A 21,662-nucleotide genomic window follows, 5' to 3' on the forward strand; every position below is an offset into this window, starting at 1 on the left:
GCATGTTTGTGTGCAGCATCTTGCAAAGATTTTTTTCTGATGGGGAGTTCAGCTCCATAGACTAGACTGTGTAGGTATGGCTCTCATACTACATGAAGGGAGGTAAGATTGGTCTGTGATCTTTCATTTTCCAAAGACTATAGTCTGATGTGTGTATGCACCTTTAGGCCACATACAGACATCAGACCATAGTCTTTGGAAAATGAAAGATCACAGACCAATCTTACCACCCTTCCTGTAGTATAAGAGCCATACTCTACACAGTCTTTTCTATGGAGCTGAACTCCACACCAGGAAAAAAATCTCTGCAGGCTGCTGCACACACAGATGCTGTACAGACACAAAAGATCAGTATCTGCAAAAGATCTGTTCCTGCCAAAAATCCATTCCTGCAAATTGCAATGATAGTCTATGAGATCTGCAGATCATCATACACACATGATTTAACTGACATTCATCTGCAGATCAGATCCACCAGGATGGATTTTCAGATCTGCAGATCTGCAGATGAATGTCAGTTAAATAATGTGTGTATGATGATCTGCAGATCTCATAGACTATCATTGCAATTTGCAGGAATGGATTTTTGGCAGGAACAGATCTTTTGCATATACTGATCTTTTGTGTCTGTACAGCATCTGTGTGTCCAGCATCTTGCCAAGATTTTTTCCTGATGTGGAGTTCAGCTCCATAGAAAAGACTGTGTAGAGTATGGCTCTTATACTACAGGAAGGGTGGTAAGATTGGTCTGTGATCTTTCATTTTCCAAAGACTATGGTCTGATGTCTGTATGTGGCCTTAAGGTGCGTACACACATGCGACTATAGTCGTTTGTAACGATCGTTCCCCGATCTTTACCAACGACGATCGTTACAAAAAACGAACCACCGACTATTAAGGCAAACGACGAACGAGCCAAATCGCTACAAAAGAAAGTTCTGTCTCGGCGGATTTTAACCAACGACGATCGTTTACAAAAGTAGTACATCGTTGGAAACGATCGTTCGTACTAGGCTTGACATGCGCATTTCACTATTTCTTCGTGAAACTTCTCATTTTTATGCGCAGGCGCAATAGTTGCTTTTTTTGATGTAACGTTCGTTCTAACGATCAGATCGTTACACACCTTTTAAAACTAACTTTACTTAGGTCGTTCTTTCATCAATTAAAAGTTCGTTCGTCGTTCTCAACGAACGATCGTTGTCGCATGTGTGTACGTAGCATTAGCCTCCAGAGGTCATTAAAATCAATGGGATGCGAAATATATCACCTACTACTTGTAGGTGATAAAAAAAATCGGTAATTAAGGCTGAAATAATGCGTCTGAAATGTTTTGTGAGGCCTGGTGCACACCAAAAAACGCTAGCAGATCCACAAAATGCTAGCAGATTTTGAAATGCTTTTTGTTATTTTTCTGTAGCGTTTCAGCTAGCATTTTGCGGTTTTGTGAAGCGTTTTTGGTGTAGTAGATTTCATGTATTGTTACAGTAAAGCTGTTACTGAACAGCTACTGTAACAAAAACCGCCTGGCAAACCGCTCTGAAGTGCCGTTTTTCAGAGCGGTTTGCGTTTTTCCTATACTTAACATTGAGGCAGAAACGCATCCGCAATCCAAAATCTGCAGCAGCTCGGGAGTATGCGTTTCTGCAAAACGCCTCCCGTTCTGGTGTGCACCAGCCCATTGAAATACATTACCCTAGCGCAGTGGTGCCCAATAGGTCGATCGTGATCTACCGGTAGATCGCGACCGCCTATTTGGTAGATCGCGGCCTCTTGGCCGCTTCCCATCACATTTTGCGGCCGGCAGCTTTCCCATCAAATTCTGCTGCTGGCCGCTGGCCAATAGGAAGCGGGGAGAAGAGAGGAGGCGCAGCTGAAGAGGTAAGGGCCGCTAGAGGGAGATAAATGATTAAGCCCCCGGGCACCCATCCCTAAGTACCTACCTATGCTAAAAGCACCCATCACTACCTACCTATGCTAAAGGCACCCATCACTACCTACCTATGCTAAAAGCACCCATCACTACCTACCTATGCTAAAAGCTCCCATCACTACCTACCTATGCTAAAAGCACCCATCCCTACCTATGCTAAAAGCACCCATCACTACCTACCTATGCTAAAAGCACCCATCCCTACCTACCTATGCTAAAAGCACCCATCACTACCTAACTATGCTAAAAGCACCCATCACTACCTACCTATGCTAAAAGCACCCATCACTACCTACCTATGCTAAAAGCACCCATCACTACCTACCTATGCTAAAAGCTCCCATCACTACCTACCTATGCTAAAAGCACCCATCCCTACCTATGCTAAAAGCACCCATCACTACCTACCTATGCTAAAAGCACCCATCCCTACCTACCTATGCTAAGGCTGCTTACACACCAAGACGTTACAGGCGCACGTTAGTGCGCCTGTAACGCTCCCCCAACGCACAGCAATGTAACACAAGTGGGCTGTTCACACAGCCCACGTTGCGTTACATGTAACGCTGCACGTTCTGTGCAAAGTGCAGCATGCTACGGCGTTGGAGCGGCTATAGCCGCGTTAGACTGTTTGCACATGCGCAGTGGGGGGCGGAGAGGAGGCGGGGAGAGCCAGCTACAGTAGCCGCGCACATGGCTACTTAATATTCACTGCACTGGCGGGCGCTGATTGGCCGGCGGGACCATGTGATGCGGAGTGTCTCGCTCCGCATCACGTGGTCCCGCTGGCCAATCAGCGCCACTCTGGGAGACATTATAGGACTCCAGCCGCCTAACGCGGCTCACTCTACCGTCGGCTCTTGCAGCACCATACGTTGTGTTAGGTGCACGTTATGCGACCTTAACGTGCCACCTAATGCAACGTCTTGGTGTGCAAGAAGCCTAAAAGCACCCATCACTATCTACCTATGCTAAAAACACCTATCACTACCTACCTATGCTAAAAGCACCCATCACTACCTACCTATGCTAAAAGGCTAAACGCACCCATCACTACCTACCTATGCTAAAAGCTTTCCCATCAAATTCTGCTACTGGCCGCTGGCCAATAGGAAGCGGGGAGAAGAGAGGAGGCGCAGCTGAAGAGGTAAGGGCCGCTAGAGGGAGGTAAATGATTAAGCCCCCGGGCACCCATCCCTACCTACCTATGCTAAAAGCACCCATCACTACCTACCTATGCTAAAAGCACCCATCACTACCTACCTATGCTAAAAGCTCCCATCACTACCTACCTATGCTAAAAGCACCCATCCCTACCTATGCTAAAAGCACCCATCACTACCTACCTATGCTAAAAGCACCCATCACTACCTACCTATGCTAAAAGCACCCATCACTACCTACCTATGCTAAAAGCACCCATCACTACCTACCTATGCTAAAAGCACCCATCACTACCTACCTATGCTAAAAGCTCCCATCACTACCTACCTATGCTAAAAGCACCCATCCCTACCTATGCTAAAAGCACCCATCCCTACCTATGCTAAAAGCACCCATCACTACCTACCTATGCTAAAAGCACCCATCACTACCTACCTATGCTAAAAGCACCCATCCCTACCTACCTATGCTAAAAGCACCCATCACTATCTACCTATGTTAAAAACACCTATCACTACCTACCTATGCTAAAAGCACCCATCACTACCTACCTATGCTAAAAGGCTAAACGCACCCATCACTACCTACCTATGCTAAAAGCACCCATCAATACCTACCTATGCTAAAATCACCCATTCCTACCTATGCTAAAGGGACCCATCCTCACCTACTTATGCTAAAGGGACCCATTCCCACCTACCTATGATAAAGGGACCAATCCTCACCTACCTATGCTAAAGGCACCTATCCCTACCTACCTACCTATGCTAAAGGCACCTATCCCTACCTACCTACCTATGCTAAAGGCACCTATCCCTACCTACCTATGCTAAAGGCACCTATTCCTACCTACTATACTAAAGGCACCTGTACCCAGCTACCTATGCTGAAGGGACCTGTACCCAGCTACCTTTGCTGAAAGGACCTCTACTTATACTTAGCTACCTATACTGGAGGCACTTGTACCTGGGGGCTGTTCATGATCGGGGGGGGGGGGGGGGGGGTTGGTAGATCTTCTGGACTTGGCAAATTTGAAAGTAGCTCGCAAGCCGAAAAAGTGTGGGCACCCCTGCCCTAGCGGATCCGCACCCGCAAGCGGATCGCAAACCGCAGCAGAACCGCTCTGGTGTGCACTAGGCCTGAATGTGGATTTTTTGGTGGAAAATCCCGACTTTTGCGGAACTTTTTCCGCATTACTACCGCACATTTACCGCACTTGTACCGCATGCGGAAACAACATGCGTAAAATTTTATTAAACTCAACATGGCGATGTTTTGGTCGCAAATTTCCCGCACTGACTTTACCGCATGCGGGAAGTCATTGAGAATAGAGCCCTAAGCAGAAATGCTAGCATTGCGTAAAACGCAGCATTAACACTTATAATGTTAAGTCAATGGGACGCATGAAAATACGCATGCGTATGCATTTTTTAATACGCGTTTTTAAAACACTGGTTTTGTTGCATATTTTAAAAAACGCATAAAAAACGCACGTAATGAAAGTCAGTGGCATCGCAATGTATTGTGTTTTGTATGCGTTTTGCACGCGTTTTTTTAAAACAACTATGTTTTCCAATGTATTTCTGTTTCCTGTTGACTTACTAGTGATTTGCATAAAACACATATAAAAAGTTATGAAAAACGCATACAAAATGCACAAAAAATGCATGTCTGGAAAGAAAACACAAGCGTAGAGAAAACGCACGTAAAACGCAATAAAAACGCACAAAAGGCACGTGACAGAAAGCATGACTATTCACCCACTGCCAAGTGTGCACCCAGCTGAAAGGAAAAATGCCCCAAATGGGTACTTATAGGGTAGGAACACATTAGGAGGGATAAGGAAAAGAGGTGGTTGGCATGACAGTAAGTGACAAATTAATATGAGCGGGAGTCTGGCAGAAACCACTTTGCTTCACTCACTCTGGTGTGACTACGTTCTCTGACCATAACAACAGAACTGCACAGAACAAAAGAGGAGAGAGAGGAGTCGGCACTGCAGTATTCTATGGAGCCTCTGTAGAAGCGCATATCTGTGCGAAATGGCTGTCAGGCTAACAGTGCCCAGCACCCACCGCCACCCACATCGCTCCAAGCACTGCAATGTTCTACAAATATTTACTTTGTGTGTACTGTATATGACATGCCTCATTATGGAATAAAAGGAATACTGCATGCCATTGCCGTCACCTCTCTTAGGAACACATTAGGCAGTGCGGGAAAAGTAGTGGTTTGCTGCATTTGCATTTATACGTTTTTAGTGCGTTTTCTGTGCGTTTTTCTTTTGCGTTTTTTTTCCTGTACATATGTTTTTCTTGTGTTTGAATGCATTTGCGGTTCACATATATAAATCGGATATGCAGTTTGTATGTGTTTTGCATGCATTTTTTTATGCATTAACACCTAAAAAACTCACAAAAAATGCATAAAAACACACTAAAGCCCAAAGCGCAATACCTCTGCATCACCATTGACTTTCATTGGCCTCGATTCATAAAGTATTACCTCATGCGGTAATGCTGAAAACAGCAGACTTTACCGACCACTTAGCAAAATGTCAATTCATAAAGGCTGTTACCGCATAAAAAGCTGACATTACCGACCAGGGAGATAAGTTACCGACTTGGCTGCAGTTACCGACAACACATGTCAGTAAATTGTCAGCAAATGTCAATTCATAAAGCCTGCAACAAGCAGTAAGCCTGGCGGTAGTTACCGACACCTCTGGTGAGGTTTTAACAAGTTACCGACAGCTCTGACAGCTCTGATGAATGCAAAAGTGCAGAGAGCCGAAGTCTGTTTGATTCATCTGTGGAGAGAGCCAGAGAGCCCTCTGTGTGAATCATTTGAGCAGGCAGGGAAAGACTGTGTGACTCATCTGTCTGAGTCATCAGTGGAGAGAGCCGGCTGTGTGAGTCATTTAGCAGGCAGGGAAAGACTGTGTGACTCATCTGTCTGAGTCATCAGTGGAGAGAGCCAGAGAGAGCCGTCTGTGTGATTCATTTCTGCAGGGCAAAGAGAGGATAAAGACACTGCTCTACTCTACCGCTCAATGGGCTACGGTAATTTACCGACCTCCAAGGGCAGCTGGGGAAATCTTTATGAATTAGCATACAGACCGGGAAAATACAGAGTGCGGTATTTTCCCGACAAGATTTTTTTTATCGCACTGCTGTTTATGAATCGAGGCCATTATGTGTATTTTAGATGCCATTTGGAAAAATATGCAGCAAGACCAGCATTTTAAAAAACACACATTGCAGAATGCAAACATGCGTTTTTTTTCATGCGGCCCATTGACTTGCATTATCTGCATTTTCGCTGCGTTTTCTGCAACACTAGTGTTTCTGCCTAGTGTATCCCTACCCATAGGTCCCCTGAAGTTAGAGGAGGTTACTATATTTATTTTATTTTTTAACCATTTCAGCCCGGGATTTTTCACCTTATGCATCGGAGCAATTTTCAACTCCCATTCATTCGCTAATAACTTTATCACTACTTATCACAATTTATTGATCTATATCTTGTTTTTTCCGCCACTAATTAGGCTTTCTGTGGGTGGTACATTTTGCTAAGAGCCACTTTACCGTAAATGCATTTTAACAGGATTAATAAGAAAAAAATGGGAAAAAATCATTATTTCTCAGTTTACGGCCATTATAGCTTTGAAATAATCCATGCTACCATAATTAACCCTCCTGGCGGTTTGCAAAAAATCCGCCAGGGGGCAGCAAATCTTTTTTTTTTTATATTTTTTTTTTTTTCATGTAGCGAGACAAAGTCTCGCTACATGATAGCCGCTGCTCAGCGGCATCCCCCCAGCCCCTCCGATCGCCTCCGGCGATCGGAGATCAGGAGATCCCGTTCAAAGAACGGGATCTCCTGGAGGGCTTCCCCCGTCGCCATGGCGACGGGCGGCATGACGTCACCGACGTCATCGACGTCGTGACGTCATTGGGAGTCCCGGCCTACCCCTTAGCGCTGCCTGACACTGATTGGCCAGGCAGCGTACGGGGTCTGGGGGGGGGGGGGCGGCGCGGCGAGCGGAGGCACATAATCGCCGCAGAGTGGCGGCGATCAGGCTGCACACGCAGCTAGCAAAGTGCTAGCTGCGTGTTGCAAACCAAAAACTGTGCAAATCGGCCCAGCAGGGCCTGAGAAATCCCCCTGCGCGGCATAGCCCGTGCTCAGCACGGGCTTACCGCCAGGGAGGTTAAAACCCATGTATTTTATCTGCCCGTATGTCTCGGTTATTATACCATTTAAATTTTGTCCCTATCACAATGTATGGCGCCAATATCTTATTTGGAAATAAAGGTGCATTGTTTCCGTTTTACGTCCATCACTATTTACAAGCTTATAATTTAAAAAATGTTTGTAGTATACTCCCTTCAAATGCATATTTAAAAAGTTCAGACCCTTAGGTAACTATTTATGTCTTTTATTTATTTTTTTTAATGGTAATTTTTTTTTCTATTAATTTTATTTGTGGAATATTTTGGTGTGGGATATAAACTGTAAATTTTTAATGTTGCTTTATGTGTAAATTGTATTGTAAAAAAATTGTAGATGTAGTTTTACTATTTGGCCACAAGATGGCCACCTTCATTTTTGTTTACCCTCCTTGTACTACTCGCTAAGCGGAAGTACAAGGGCGATGCGGAAATCTGTCCGGGCAGAAGAACTGAAGCCTCACAGGTGAGCACTTCGGTTTTTCTGCGGGGGAAAGGGATCGGTGATCGGGAACCATGTTCCCTTTCACTGATCCCAGGGCTACCGGGGGACACAACGGGGACGCGGGGGCGTGCCCACGATCGCGGGCGGGAGCGCGCCCAATCACGGGAGCGCTGCAGAGCTGCCGCCCGGACATGAGCTTCACGTCCAGGCGGCGGCAATGGTTAAACAATACCAGTTGCTTGGCTATCCTGCTGCGAATCATGCAATTTGGGCACCCGCTAGCCCTTGAAGTTTGGGCACCTATTGAAATATAGGCATTAAGGGGTAATTTGAGCACCAGCGTGCACCCAAAGTATGCCTCAATGACGATATTTCAATAGGCACCTATGGCGTGGCCCGAGAAATTAATTTTTTTCTTCTTCTTGCGGCAGGGTTGGCGGCAGTGAGGGTTAACGAGAAACCGTAACCAAGAATTAAACTCCATACCAATCAGTAGCTGATACCCCCTTTCCCATGAGAAAACATTTTCTTTTCTCAAGCGGGTCATCAGGGGGCTATGTATGGCTGATATTGTGGTGAAACCTTGTTGCCTTGTTGCATTGTGGGAAATAACAGCTGTTTACAGCTGTTTCCAACTGCCAAAAAAATCAAGCAGCATCTCCTTCCACTGACATCACCTGCCAGCAGTAACGATGTCGCCATGTAAGAAATGTCAGAATGAAGCACTTTTTTATTACACTGGAGTTCCTCTTTAAGGTCAGGATTGGGGGGGTTAAGCATCAGGTAGGACGTTTGTGCGAGGGGTGGATTTTAGCATTCAGTGTCAGGTAGAAGGTTTGTGAGTGGGGTTGGGGGGTTATGGTTAGGTGTTGGGGGAGAGGGTTCTGTGTGAGAGTAGGCTTAGGTTTAGGCCTCTTTCACAGTGGGACGTTGCGTTTGATGCCACGTTAAAGTCGCACAACGTGCCCTTAAAGAGAAACTCCAACCAAGAATTGAACTTTTTCCCAATCAGTAGCTGATACCCCATTTTACATGAGAAAGACAATGATTTTCACAAACAGACCATCAGGGGGCGCTGTGTGACTGATTTTGTGCTGAAACCCCTCCCACAAGAGGCTCTGAATACCGCGGTACTGCTGGCAAACTGCCACAATGTAACAATGTTCAGAGACAGGAAATAGCTGTTATTAGCTGTCTGTAACAGACAGAGCAGCTAGAAACAGCTAAATAACCTGCCCACAGTAACAATGTCACCATGTAATAAATGTCAGAATGTGAATCTGGGAGAGGAAAGATTTTACAATGAGCAAACACTGACTAAATCATTTATACATAATTATGGTAAAAAATGAAGCACTTTTTTTACTACATTATTTTCACTGGAGTTCCTCTTTAAAGCAGCGCATGCAGGTTATAAAATTGGACGTTATTTTGCACTATGTTATATGTCTCTTGGTGCGTCGTTTTCGTCGCATACAGATGAAACTAAAACGTCGCATGCGTTACATTTAAAAAAAAAAAACATTACTGAGCATGTGCAACACACATAACACAGCAAATTTATTGCCAAACGCACAGCATGCAGCAGTTGTTAAATATTGCTACACGTTACACAGAACGCCATGTGTGCACTGTGAATGTCCCACAGACTTTGTATTGCTGTGCGTTAGTCTGTGTTATAAATTTTTATAACGTGCGACTTTAACGTCCCACTGTGAAAGAGGCCTTAGCCATAGTAAAATATCAGTATATATCCCCTGCCCCTCTTGCCTCCACCGATCCAGCGCTGAAACCCCAGCCAAAACCTGTGTGAGCGTGGCTGCACTGTGCAGGCGCAGGCCACCTTGTTCCTGTGCATTAGCACGGAGATTAGCGGGCTCGGAATTTTTTGGACTACTACTACTACTACTACTAACTACTACTACTACTACTACTACTACTACTACTACTACTACTACTACTACTACTACTACTACTACTACTACTCTATACTAATTTGCTGGTGCAAGGCGTCCTGCGCTCATTCATGGATGGGAGTGCGGCCATGATCTCCCCGAGGGACCGGCGCTGGATTGGTGGAGAAGGATGTGTGAAGACCCTACCGAAGTAAGTATGTAACTTTATTTAATCTTTATTTAATCTTAGGGCTTGTTTCCACTATTGCGGTGCGGAATCGCCTGGATTCCACCGCTGATGAAATCGCATGCGAATGCGATTTCCCATGCGTTTTTTGCCGCAAATTCGCATGCGAATTCGCATAGGTGAAGGTATATGCAATTTTAACCATGTCACTGCCTGTGTGAATTTACATTGGTACCTATGCGAATTCGCATGAAAATTCGCATACCATAGCCGCATGCGAATTTCCTATTAAATACATTAGCGGTGATTCGCATGCATTCCACTCGCAGGCAAATTCGTTGGCTCTTTTGTGCGTTTTTTTACCGCTGAAAAAAACGCACCTCAACAACGCTACAGTGGAAACAGGCCCATCCACTTGCATTACATGTGCGAATCCGCATGCATTGGACGCATGCGGATTCGCGATAGTGTGAACGAGCCCTGAATAGGCGGCTTTATTGAATCTTAATAGGACACAGAGGCATGTTCTGTGCACAATGACATACCTATGTGTCCTTCTGCCACAAGTCCCTCCGGGCTCTGCTGTCCCCCCTGATAAGTAGCGCCAGGCTAGCGACAATCTGCTACCTGGCAGCTTACAGGATAGCATAGCTGCAATAACCCTTGAGGGGCTGGAGGAAGCCCCAGGTATCTATATTTTAGGTTTAGTCCCCATCTTAGGCCACAAACCCACTAGGAGTGATTTTCTGAGCGTTTTGCTATTTGAAAACTCTTGCTAATGTAATGCTATGGGTGTGATCTAACTTGAGCGATGTGATTTTATAAAAATCGCCCATAGCATTGCATTAGTAAGAGCTTTTTCAAATCACTTGCAATTAGAAATCGCTCCTAGTGGATTTCTAGCCTCAGGTTACTTTTAGTTTTCTTTGCGCTTGTTTTGATAAATCAACCTTTGTGATGTCTAACTGGCAATTGTGGCAACAACAGCCAGGCAGAAGTGACATAGCCGGCCTTTGATATGAGCGACCGGAGCGGTCGCTCAGGGCGCCAGCTTCCAAGGGGGCGCCTATAGCTGGTTGCCTATACTGAGGGCACCTACACCTGATTTCCTATACTGAGGGCACCTATAGCTGGCTACCTATACTGAGGGCTCCAACACCTGACTTCCTATACTGGGGACACCTATAGCTGGCTACCTATACTGAGGGAGGGCACCTACTCCTGGCTACCTATACTGGAGGCACCTACGCTTGGCTACCTATGGGGGGGATGGGGACCTTCAACTGACTTCCTATACTGGGGGCACCTATGCTTGGCATCCTATATTGAGGGCACCTATACATGAGATCCTACTGTATACTGGGGGCACCTATACCTGGCTACCTATCTATACTGAGTCTGAGGGCATTTTGGGGGGGCGGGGGGCGCACTGCAGCTATAATGCGTGGTGCAAATTGTCAGTGCTGTGCTATCGTTCTAAATGGGGGAGGAGGTGGCTAACTGTCCCATTTGATTGTTTTTATTAATATTCCTGAAAGGTTCTAGCCTTCATTTTTAAGTGTATTCATGATAATGCACTCCCATCCATTCGTGGTTATTAATAGTATTTTTCTATTATACATACGTGACATGTCACAGAGATCTGAGCATTTGGCGTGATGTGTCACAACATCAAAAAGGTTGGGAACCCCTGTTCTAGGAGATATCTCAGGAGAAAAGGGGAATTGCATATGGGCCTGTGTGTGTATACGTGCTTGCGTGTATATGCACGTGGGAAAAGGATGAAGGGGGGGGGGGCACAAAAATCAGGTTTCGCTCAGGGCGCTGTGAAACCTAAGGCCGGCCCTGAGAAGTGATTGCCTTCAGGCTGGGTCATTTGTTGGCACCGGATTTCTAGGAACAGGTAAGAGGTGCCATTTAGAATCAAGGAGTCCTTGTTTCTAAATTGTCAAGGACGTGATTTTGTGGCCCATGATCCCATCCCTTCCCCTGCCCTATGCAAAAGTGAGTAGAAGTACAGCAATGCAGGGTGCTTATAGCAAGTAAGTATAGTCCATTTCCCTCACACTGATCTGTCAGCTGCTGTCCGTCCCCTTTTCCTCCCTGCTCCCATGCCCAATATGCATGTAGACTCTCTTTCAGAGTAAGTCTGTGGGTGGCCAAATTACCGTACTTCTTCCTCCTGGTTGCTACGACTCGGGGAAGGGAATATTAACACCACCGGCACAGTGAGCCATCTTTCGGCTCACCCTGCACCAAAGTGATCGGGTGGCAAACTGCCATGTACACCCAGAGCCGGGACAAGGTCCTTCAGCACCCAAGGCTGAGACACTAAAGTGCGCCCCTCCATCCCTCCCACCCCAGCTGTCACACACTGATTGCTATTAGACTAAGAGGCGCCACAGGGCCCACAACCTCCCCAACACCTTAATATCTAGTTATCTGGCTTGCAGTCACTGCCATGTATCCCCTTTTCTTATTTCTTTCTGCTTCAAACACAATTAGGAATGACAGCTCAATGAATTCTGCGCCCCCTCCTACACTGCGCCCTGAGGTTGGAGCCTCTCCAGCCTATGCCTCGGCACGGCCCTGTGTACACCAAATCCTTTACTTGAATTTAAAAGGGCCTGGATGCTTTTCTTACTTTGCTGGGCATCCACAGCGATGACAGCCTGCTGTGAGGAGGTAATACTGTACAGTGTTTCCCAGCTGTCCTCCAATGACCCCTTTCCCTCACTATAGGGAATGCTCATCTGTAGGCAGCCTAGAAGTAAGTCTGTACAGTGATCCAAACTGTGACAAGATAAATGGCCAGTGAGTCTTCCACAAGACAGTTATTGAGCATCTGTACACAGTTCAAATTGAACACTGCATGAACGAAGATCAGAGGTCCCCACATGGTGAAACACCAGTGTACACCTCAAAACCTTTGGAGCCATGGCCTTCTGTCATGCTGCCCCTACACTTTGGAACTCCCTGCCACACCCAATCATGACATCTCCATCCCTGGAAGCATTTCAGGCCAAACTAAAAAGCCACCTCTTCAGTCTGGCATTTATGAACACCCAGGGGAGGACTGGCCAGGGGGGAAGCGGGGAGATTTCCCCCCAGGACTCCTTTCATTTAATGGTTTAGGGCTGGTGCAAGGCCTGCTGCATGCAGGTTTAAGCAATGTGAAAAACTAGGCTGGCTGAAGGAAATAAAAGTGCAATTAGAGAGCAATTAGAAAGAGAGGTAAGCTGGTAAATGTACACAGCAAGGTGCAGAGCAGAGGCTTACCTGGAGGGTCCCTAGGAAAAAAAACCTCTATCTAATCTCTCACCGTCATAGCTCCCATCTGTCCCTCTTTTGAAGGGACAGTCCCTCTTTGGACATAAGTGTGTGTGTGTTGGTGGTGGTGGTGGTGGAAGGGGGGGAGGGTTGAGCCTTGTGGCATTAAGGTGGCCATACATCTGTCGACTCTGTGAACAACCGTTTTGATAATTACTATCAAATTGGATGAAAATCGGTGCTGCCACAAGTATGCCCAGTTGACGATTCAACTGATTTTGGGCGGAGATTGGTAGAATCTAAGATGCTAAGAAAACTCAGGATGATGTGGTTGATTGGGTGTGCAACGGTAATGGCGTGTGGTAATCACGAACAACGGACAAGATGCAGTCCCCTGGCCGTCATCCCCCCCAAATGTATTATGTGACCCCCGATGTCTGTGCATTTACACTTTACCTGTCACGCTCTCCTGCAAGTGTCCTTGCTGTATTTCCACATGGGTGCCCTATGTGACTACCGGCATTTAGCAAGTAGGGCATGTGCACCCAATTGGGCTGGGGCCAGTCCCGGATTTACACCACAGGAGCCTATAGGCACAGATGTCCTGGCACCCTAGATTTCACCTTCCATGAACCTACAAGCCCCCACCGAACTTCACTGCAAGTGTACTGTCTGGCCCAGCTGTCACTTTTCCCTTACTTCCCTTACCTGGCGTAGGTAGCATTTAGCATTAGGTAGCCAGAGGTACTCTCAGTATTATGGTAAGTAGCTAGAGGTGACCCAGAGTATTAGGTAGCTAGAGGTGCCACCGATTGAAGGTACATCTTATCAGTGGAATGTGGAGAGCCTGGTAAGTAACTTCTCATTTACACTTGACTTGGGACTCTGCATAGGGAAGGAGAGAGGTAGGCACTCTGGGAGCGGAGAGGGCTGCCTTTCCATCATCAGGCGCCTGTAGGCACATGCCTACAGTGCCTTATGGTAATTCCAGCCCTGGCTGGGCCTGCCATGAACACGGGCCTCTAGTTTGTGTTTTCCCCCAGGCCAAAAGGTCTCAGTCCTCCCCTGTAAACACCTGACTATTTCCTTTGTAACACAGTCCAGCCCGCAACCCTGTATTGATCTGAGACATATCTATGCGCTTTGAGTCCTATGGGAGAAAAGCGCTTTACAAATGTTATCCATACCTCCCAACTTTTTGAGATGAGAAAGAGGGACATTTAAGCCACACCTCTGCCACACCCCTGGTCACACCCCAGTCACACCCCTACCATAAAGATTTCATAAGAAAAATATGTTGTTTTATATATTGTTTTATAATTCAAATCACTCTGGTCCTTTCTATCCTGGATCATTTTCATTCATATTAACATTTTAAAATTAGTAATATGTCAATTTAAAGGATGATAATAAAGTTTAGAGTCAATCAAACACATTTTAGTAGAGAAATATATATATTTACATAAAAAAGGGACAAAGTCCTGAAAGAGGGACAAAAGAGGGACAGGGCTCCCAAAGAGGGACTGTCCCTCCAAAAGAGGGACAGTTGGGAGCTATGAATTGTTATCGTATTTTATGGTATATTGTATCCTGCAGTCTGCTTCATTTGTGCTATCTGTTTCCTGTGCCTGTTTTACCTGTCCCAACAAAGGCAGCAGTAACATTTTGAGACATGTTATAATCGTTTCCAGTAAAATTATTTTCATTTCCAGCAAAAAAATAGATTTGATATTGGGATTTTAATGTCATTTTTTTTCATTCCTTCTTCAGTTGTCTAAATTCCTTCTTAAAATATCTAATCAGATAATTTGTCTTATCAGATTTGTGGTGTAACCGTCAGTAACTCACATTCTGCCCTTTGTCACAAGAGCAACCACTAACCAAGCTTATCATGTGACCTCAATATGCTGAGAGAAACTTTAAAGGAGTCATTAGGCAATATAACATACCCCCGATCGACTTACCTGGGGCTTCCTCTGGCCCTTTGCAGCTGACATGTCCCACGCCGCAGCTCCGTTTTCAGCCGCTGGCCCGGGGTCCCGACCTCGAGGTCGTCCTTACTGCTCCTGTGTGAAGCGCCACCACCAATAAAGCCCACGTTGTCCGCGGTGTACTGTGCAGGCGAAGAACTACTGGATTGCCAGCGGCACTCACGCAGGCGCAGTAGAGGAGGTCAGCCTCTGCACCACGCGGGGACCCTGGGCCGCTGTCTGCGAACAGAGCTGTCGGCATGGGACATGTCAGCTGCAAGGGGCCGGAGGAAGCCCCGGGTAATGTATCATGAGGAGGCTCATTTGCTTGATGCTTCCTTTAACCAAGGATTGAACTTCATTTCAATCAGTAGCTGATACCCCCATTCCTGCAAGAAATCTGTACCTTTTCTCCAATAGATCATCAGGGTTCTGTATGGCTGATATTGTGGTGAAACCCCTCCCACAGTGTGATGTCATGACCAAGATCCCACCAGTTTGCTGTCTGTGAACCTTGTTACATTGTGGGAAATAACGTCTTTTTCCAACTGCCAAGCAACCAGCATCTCCCTCATAAAACTTGTGCATAAAACTCTCAGTAACGAACATTCCGTACAGATCACCTGGCAGGACTAAAGATGTCACCACCAGTGATAAATTTCAGAATGTAAATCAGGGGAGGAAAGATTTTAAATGGGCAAACACTGACTAAACAATCTATAACTGAATATTGTAAACAAGAATACAATTTTATTCAGGATGTTATTTTCACTACAGTTCCTGTCTAAGTGATGTCACAGAATGTCTCTTGAATTTGCACTTAAAATGACGATTTAATGAATTCTAGTAAATTAAGGCTAGGTTCACAGAGGGCATTGCATTCTCAGTAAAAGCAAGAATGCAACGCAATGGAACTGGAAAATTGCACGTTATCCACAAATTATGTCGCATACAGTCAATGAAAAGTATGCAATCAACAACCAGTGCGCCTGGATTTTGAGAGTTCTCGTAAGCAGCAGCCAAAGTAAAGGATGACTCTTCTTATCCACAGAAAGTCTATGTAAATATGTACTGGCTGTGATGATCCGCTCAGCTGGCTGCACAGGCAGACAGCTGTTTGTCCATTCCTCTAGTCTGTGGGCTGCAGGTCTCTGGAACAGAGACCTGTCTTTCCATTGCAAGTTTCTGGTCTGTTTTCTTGCTGGGGAATTTGCATACATTCGTTATGCAAATCCCCTACCTGCCTTCTTTGATGACTGGCACTATAAGAGCTTTATGTTTCCCAGAATGCTTTGCTGGACATTTCCCTTCCATGGTCTGTTCCTGATGGACACTGCTGGAGTGTCAGCCATTGCTATCTAGTATAGTTAATTCCTGGGGGTTGCTTTAGGCTCCCCTTCTAGCCCAGTCAGGTTGTATTATCTGTATTGCCTGTTCTGTCTTGTCTTGCCTGTTTGCCATTGTCCTGTCCCTATGGTGGTTGACAGGAAATGGTTCTGATCTCTGTTCTTGGAGTATAGCTGGTGCAGCGGTTGCTACCAGCTATCTCTTCTGTTCTGTCTTCTGGGATCGCGCTAGCTACTTTTTGCTAGCGCTGGGGATCCTTCTGTTCTGTCTCCTGGGATCGTGCTAGCTACTTTTTGCGAGCGCTGGGGATCCTTCTGTTCTGTCTTGTCTGTCGCGATTGCGCTGTCGCCAGCGGCGGTTGATAGCGAATCGCTCTGTCTTGTTTAGATCGCACTAGCCGCTAGCGTTAGCGGCTGTGGATCTTTCTGATCTGTGTTCCTGCTTGGATCACACTTGCTCTGGCGGAAGAGCGGTGGATCCTTTCTGCCTAGTTCCTGTTTTTCGTGTGTCTGTCTTGTCCACTACGCTTGCTGCAGGCTCGGTGAGGTAACCGTTAAGCAAGCGCTCGCGTCCTCTGTTTCATGTTTGTCTGTTTATGGTTAGTTAGGCGTGCTTGTCTCTATTGTGCTTATCACGTGGAGATCGCGCATAACCGCGTGCACTGTTGCGAATGAGTGCGGTGTTCGCGGTTAGCTAGCGGTTGTTATTTTCCGTATCTCCTTATTGTATTTGCTGTGCCTTTGCTACCCTCGTATTCTATTCTATTCTGTTCTGCCTTGTGTCACGTCTGGCGATCGCACCTCTCGCGATCGCGTTCCTATTTCGTATCTGCTGTTGTGTGTGTGCGTGGTCGTGGGGTGGCGACTGGATTGGCGCACACACATACAACCTATCCCTTTGCTCAATCTCATTCGCAATCGCCTCTCTTGCGATTGCGTTCTGCGCTTCGTACAATTCCTGTCTGGCACTTGTGGAGGTACAGAGGATTGGTTCCTCTGCACTCCCCAGCGCCATCTGCCGGCAGGAATTTACCTCTACAGGTGCGTAGCACCTTTTGCTGGGTGCCTGCAAATATACGCTTGTGGAGGATTTCCGCCGTGTCAGCGCACGCGTTGTGCGCTGATCACGGAGAAAGTTCCACAATCGTGACACTGGCGCTTAAAGGGAGGGTGCATGCTCCAAAACCCCCTCCCAGATATACTTACTTGGGGCCTCCTCCAGCCCGTGGCAACCTCTGTGTCCCTCTCCGCAGCTCCAGTGTCCCGGGATTCCCTCCATTGCAGTCTGCGCATGTGCGAGCACGTGGCCCGCGCCGCTCGTGATCGCGCTCACATGGCTTGGAGCGTTCTGTGAAGGCGCAGTAGTACTGCACAGAACGCTCCAGCCCACGGCCGAGTACTCGCGCAGGCGCAGGAGATGCCGATCTGGCAAGGTCGACATCTGCAACGGAGGGGATCCACGGACACCGAAGCCGCGGCGAGAGACACAGAGGTTGCCAGGGGCTGGAGGAAGCCCCAGGTAAGTAGATCTGGGTTTTTTGGAGCTCGCACCTTCCCTTTAATAGACAAATGCGGAGATTCCACAAGGGGTCTTTGTTCCAGTTTCTGGGTTCACCTTCACCTCTCCCTACTCTGGTGTTAACTCCGTGAATGGTTAGACCTCACGGGTCAAAAATCACTTCCTCCCCGGGTGGTCAGCAGTGGCTCAGGTGGTGGGAATCGTTACACTCCATGGTATTACATGCAATGAAATAAACTGCAATGGTGCATTGTTTTTAAACACACATTTACCGGTATTTAAAAATACTAAAAACTTAGCAACTTGACTTTTGTACAAGCATACTTCGCTAGGATACATTCACAAAGAGGTGCAAACTTTTTGCGTGGACTTTTGCGCGTGCAATTTGCTGCAAATTGCGCACGCAAAAGTCTGCGATCGCGTGAATCGCGGTAAATTGCGCGCGCAAAAGTCCGCGAAAAAGTTTGCACCGCTTTGTGAATCAAGCCCATACAGATGAGCATTTAGGTTTTAAGGAAACTTGCCGCCTCTGATGTGTGCTCATGCTCTGTTCTCTCTACTATTCGCCACTGCTGACTGGTGAGATACACATGTGACGTACAGTATATGGACTGCATGTATGGAAGATTACTGTTCACATCATATCTGAACTATAAAGTTACACTTGAGCCTCTGGAATTACTCTCGAGCTAACCTTGGGTCATCATAACATGTTTGTTACATTTCAGTTCCACCTTTATCTTGTTCTAACCGGTTTATTTGGTTTTTGAAGTCCGAAAACCATACTGTCCATTGCCTGTGCACGAGGTGTCCACACTTGGCTGTGTTGTATTGCGCAGAAGTAGATATCATTGGTTTGTACTGTGATCACGGACCTATGACAGCGACCATGTATATGCTTGCGTGTGTTACTTTATGGTTTAGGGGGTATAATTGGGTTGGGAAAATGCCTGGACTCCGGGACTTTTGCTGAGACCAAAAGACGTGATTGATTGTGTCGCCAGGTTTTTTCCCCTACAGAGGATTGATGGAGTCCCCTCTTCCTCGGGTGATGTTTCAACTGGTGAGAATGTTGATGCTTACTCCTAATTACACTAAATAAGACTTAAACTATGATTCTGCAAATACCTGTTTAAAGATGCATTAACATTTATAACAGAATTATAGAACAATACATATTATTATTGTTTGAATTATTCAGTTTTGCCTACATTTCTGGAGGGTCCCTAGGAAAAAAAAACCTCTGTCTGCTCTCTCACCATCATTGCTCCTAACTGTCCCTCTTTTGAAGTGACAGTCCCTCTTTGGACATAAGTGTGTGTGGGGGTGGGGGGGGGGGGGGCTGAGCCTTGAGGAATTAAGGTGGACATACATCTGTCGACGTTGATTTCCACACGCCGTTAGCATTGCGCACCCAATCAACCACATCAGCCTGAGACTTCCCAGCATCTTAGATTCTACCAATTTCCACCCAAAATCTGTCAAATCATTAATTGGGTATACTTCTGGCAGCACCGATTTTCTTCCAATTTGATAGTAATTATCAAAACAGTTGATCACAGCGTCAACAGATGTATGGCCACCTTAAAGGGGAACTGAAGAGAGTCTGTCATGTTTATTTCCTTTTAATCAATACCAGTTGCCTGGCAGCCCTGCTGGTCTATTTCTCTGCAGTAGTATCTGATTAAAACCAGAAACAAGCATGCAGCTAATCTTGTCAGATCAGACTTATAAGTCTGAACCACTGAAACACCTGATCTGCTGCATGCTTGTTCAGGGGCTATGGCTAATAGTATTAGAGGCAGAGGATCAGCAGGGCTGCCAGGCAACTGGTATTGTCTAAAAGGAAATAAACATGACAGCCTCCATATACCTCTCTCTTCAGTTCCCCTTTAATTCCACAAGGCTCAGCCCCCCCCCCCCCCCCCCACACACACACACACACACACTTATGTCCAAAGAGGGACTGTCCCTTCAAAAGAGGGACAATTAGAAGCTATGATGGTGAGAGAGCAGACAGAGTTTTTTTTCCCCTAGGGACTCAAAGGGAATGAGCTGTACTGGGTGGCCATGCTACTAGACCCTCGGTATAGGCACAAAGTGGTGGAGATGTTTCCAAATCACCAGAAGGCAGAAAGGATGCAGCACTTGCAGAACAAGCTGGCAACTATGCTTTACAGTGCGTTTAAGGGTGATGTCACAGCACAATGGAATAAAGGTGCCACTGCCAGTAATCCTCCTCCTCCCATGTCTACGCAGGCAAGAACAGGCCGCTCTAGCGATTTCATGGTGATGTCGGACATTCTTTAGTCCAATGTCTCGCTTTAGCCCTTCCGGATCCATCCTCCACCAATGCCTGGACCGGCAGGTAGCCGACTACCTGGCCTTAAGTGTGGATGTAGACACTGTGAGCAGCGATGAACCCCTGGACTACTGGGTGCGCAGGCTTGACCTGGGGCCAGAGATGTCACAATTTGCCATCCAACTTCAGTCTTGCCCTGCCTCAAGCATCCTGTCAGAAAGGACCTTCAGCGCAGCTGGAGGCATTGACACTGAGAAGAATAGTCGCCTAGGTCACAAAAGTGTTCAGTACTTCACCTTTATCAAAATGAATGAGGCATGGATCCCGGAAGGCTACTGCCCGCCCGAAGACTAAGTCAGTCCCCACACACGGCATCTCTGCCTGCATGCCGTGTGACTACTTGCCCCATGACTAAGTCGGTCCCCACACAGCATCTCTGCCTACAGGCCGCTTGACTGCCTTCTCCGCCACCACCAACAGGGTCCAGGACTCTGGAATTTGCTATAATAATTTTTCTGGTGCGTGTACATGCCTGCCTAATTTTTCTGGCTGCACTGCAGCTGCAACAACAAAACAAAAGGCATGTACATGTGTCAATTCCCCTTCGTGATTGTTACCTTTACGCGGTAAAGGGACTTGCATATCACAATGAAACAATGACCGCCGGCTATATGAGTGTGTCGGGGGCACACCCAAGATAATAAGGTCCTTGCTTCATTGTGGACAGACCAAATTCGATCAGTCACTGTTGTTCTGTCATTGAGCTGCCACAACCCGGCAGTGACCATATGGGCTTGAAAACCACCATGGCCTGCACTCTCGCCATGGTGCGCGCCAATCCAGCAAGGCCGTCAGTACACAAAAAGCTGTTTGCGGTGCATTACACAGTGAGTTTGGTCTGTCAGTGTGAAGCAGTACACTAATTACACTACCTGATTGATGTATACACATGCAAGATGTTTTAAAGCACTTTAGGCCTCCAATTTAGCATGCAATGTGATTTCTGCCCATAAAACGCTGCTGTGCGTCAAATCCAGATTTTTCCCCAGGACTTTTGGCGTCTATCCCACTCCCCCATGCAAAAACTCAGATGTTAGACCCCTTGAAACATCTCTTCCATCACTTTTGTGGCCAGCATAAATGTTTCTAGTTTTTGAAGGTCGCCTCTCCATTGAAGTCTTCTGTGGTTTGAAAAGTTCGCGAAAAATCAGAGGTTCGAGCCATCTCTAGCATCTGGATCCTAAACAGGTTTCCCCCATCCTCCTCAGCAGAGGTGATCCAGTGCTGGGATTCCGCTTGTCAGCCCATGCTGCAGCACGGCTGACCCAATTGGGCTAAGCTATTTTCCCCTCCCAAGGTAAGTATCAGAGTTTTTTATTTTAATGTTACAGGTTAACTT

The 21,662-nt window shown here is 46.5% G+C and overlaps 2 protein-coding genes across 2 annotated transcripts in view; one reads left to right on the top strand and one right to left on the bottom strand.

The window, feature by feature from the left end:
• Positions 1-17,735, bottom strand: part of LOC137540949 (protein-glutamine gamma-glutamyltransferase E-like) — a 75,987-nt gene extending 58,252 nt beyond the window's left edge. Inside the window, exons 1-3 of the mRNA XM_068262123.1 lie at positions 17,649-17,735; positions 15,091-15,239; positions 12,501-12,649 (exon numbers count right to left, since the gene is read on the bottom strand). Coding sequence (XP_068118224.1) covers positions 12,501-12,649; positions 15,091-15,239; positions 17,649-17,735 — 385 coding nt within the window. The remainder of the gene's footprint in view (positions 1-12,500; positions 12,650-15,090; positions 15,240-17,648) is intronic.
• Positions 1-21,662, top strand: part of LOC137542515 (lysosomal protective protein-like) — a 109,399-nt gene that overhangs the window by 1,454 nt on the left and 86,283 nt on the right. The gene's annotated exons all lie outside the window — the stretch shown is intronic.

This window comes from Hyperolius riggenbachi, chromosome 12 (assembly GCF_040937935.1).
Source record: "Hyperolius riggenbachi isolate aHypRig1 chromosome 12, aHypRig1.pri, whole genome shotgun sequence".
Taxonomy (NCBI): domain Eukaryota; kingdom Metazoa; phylum Chordata; class Amphibia; order Anura; family Hyperoliidae; genus Hyperolius; species Hyperolius riggenbachi.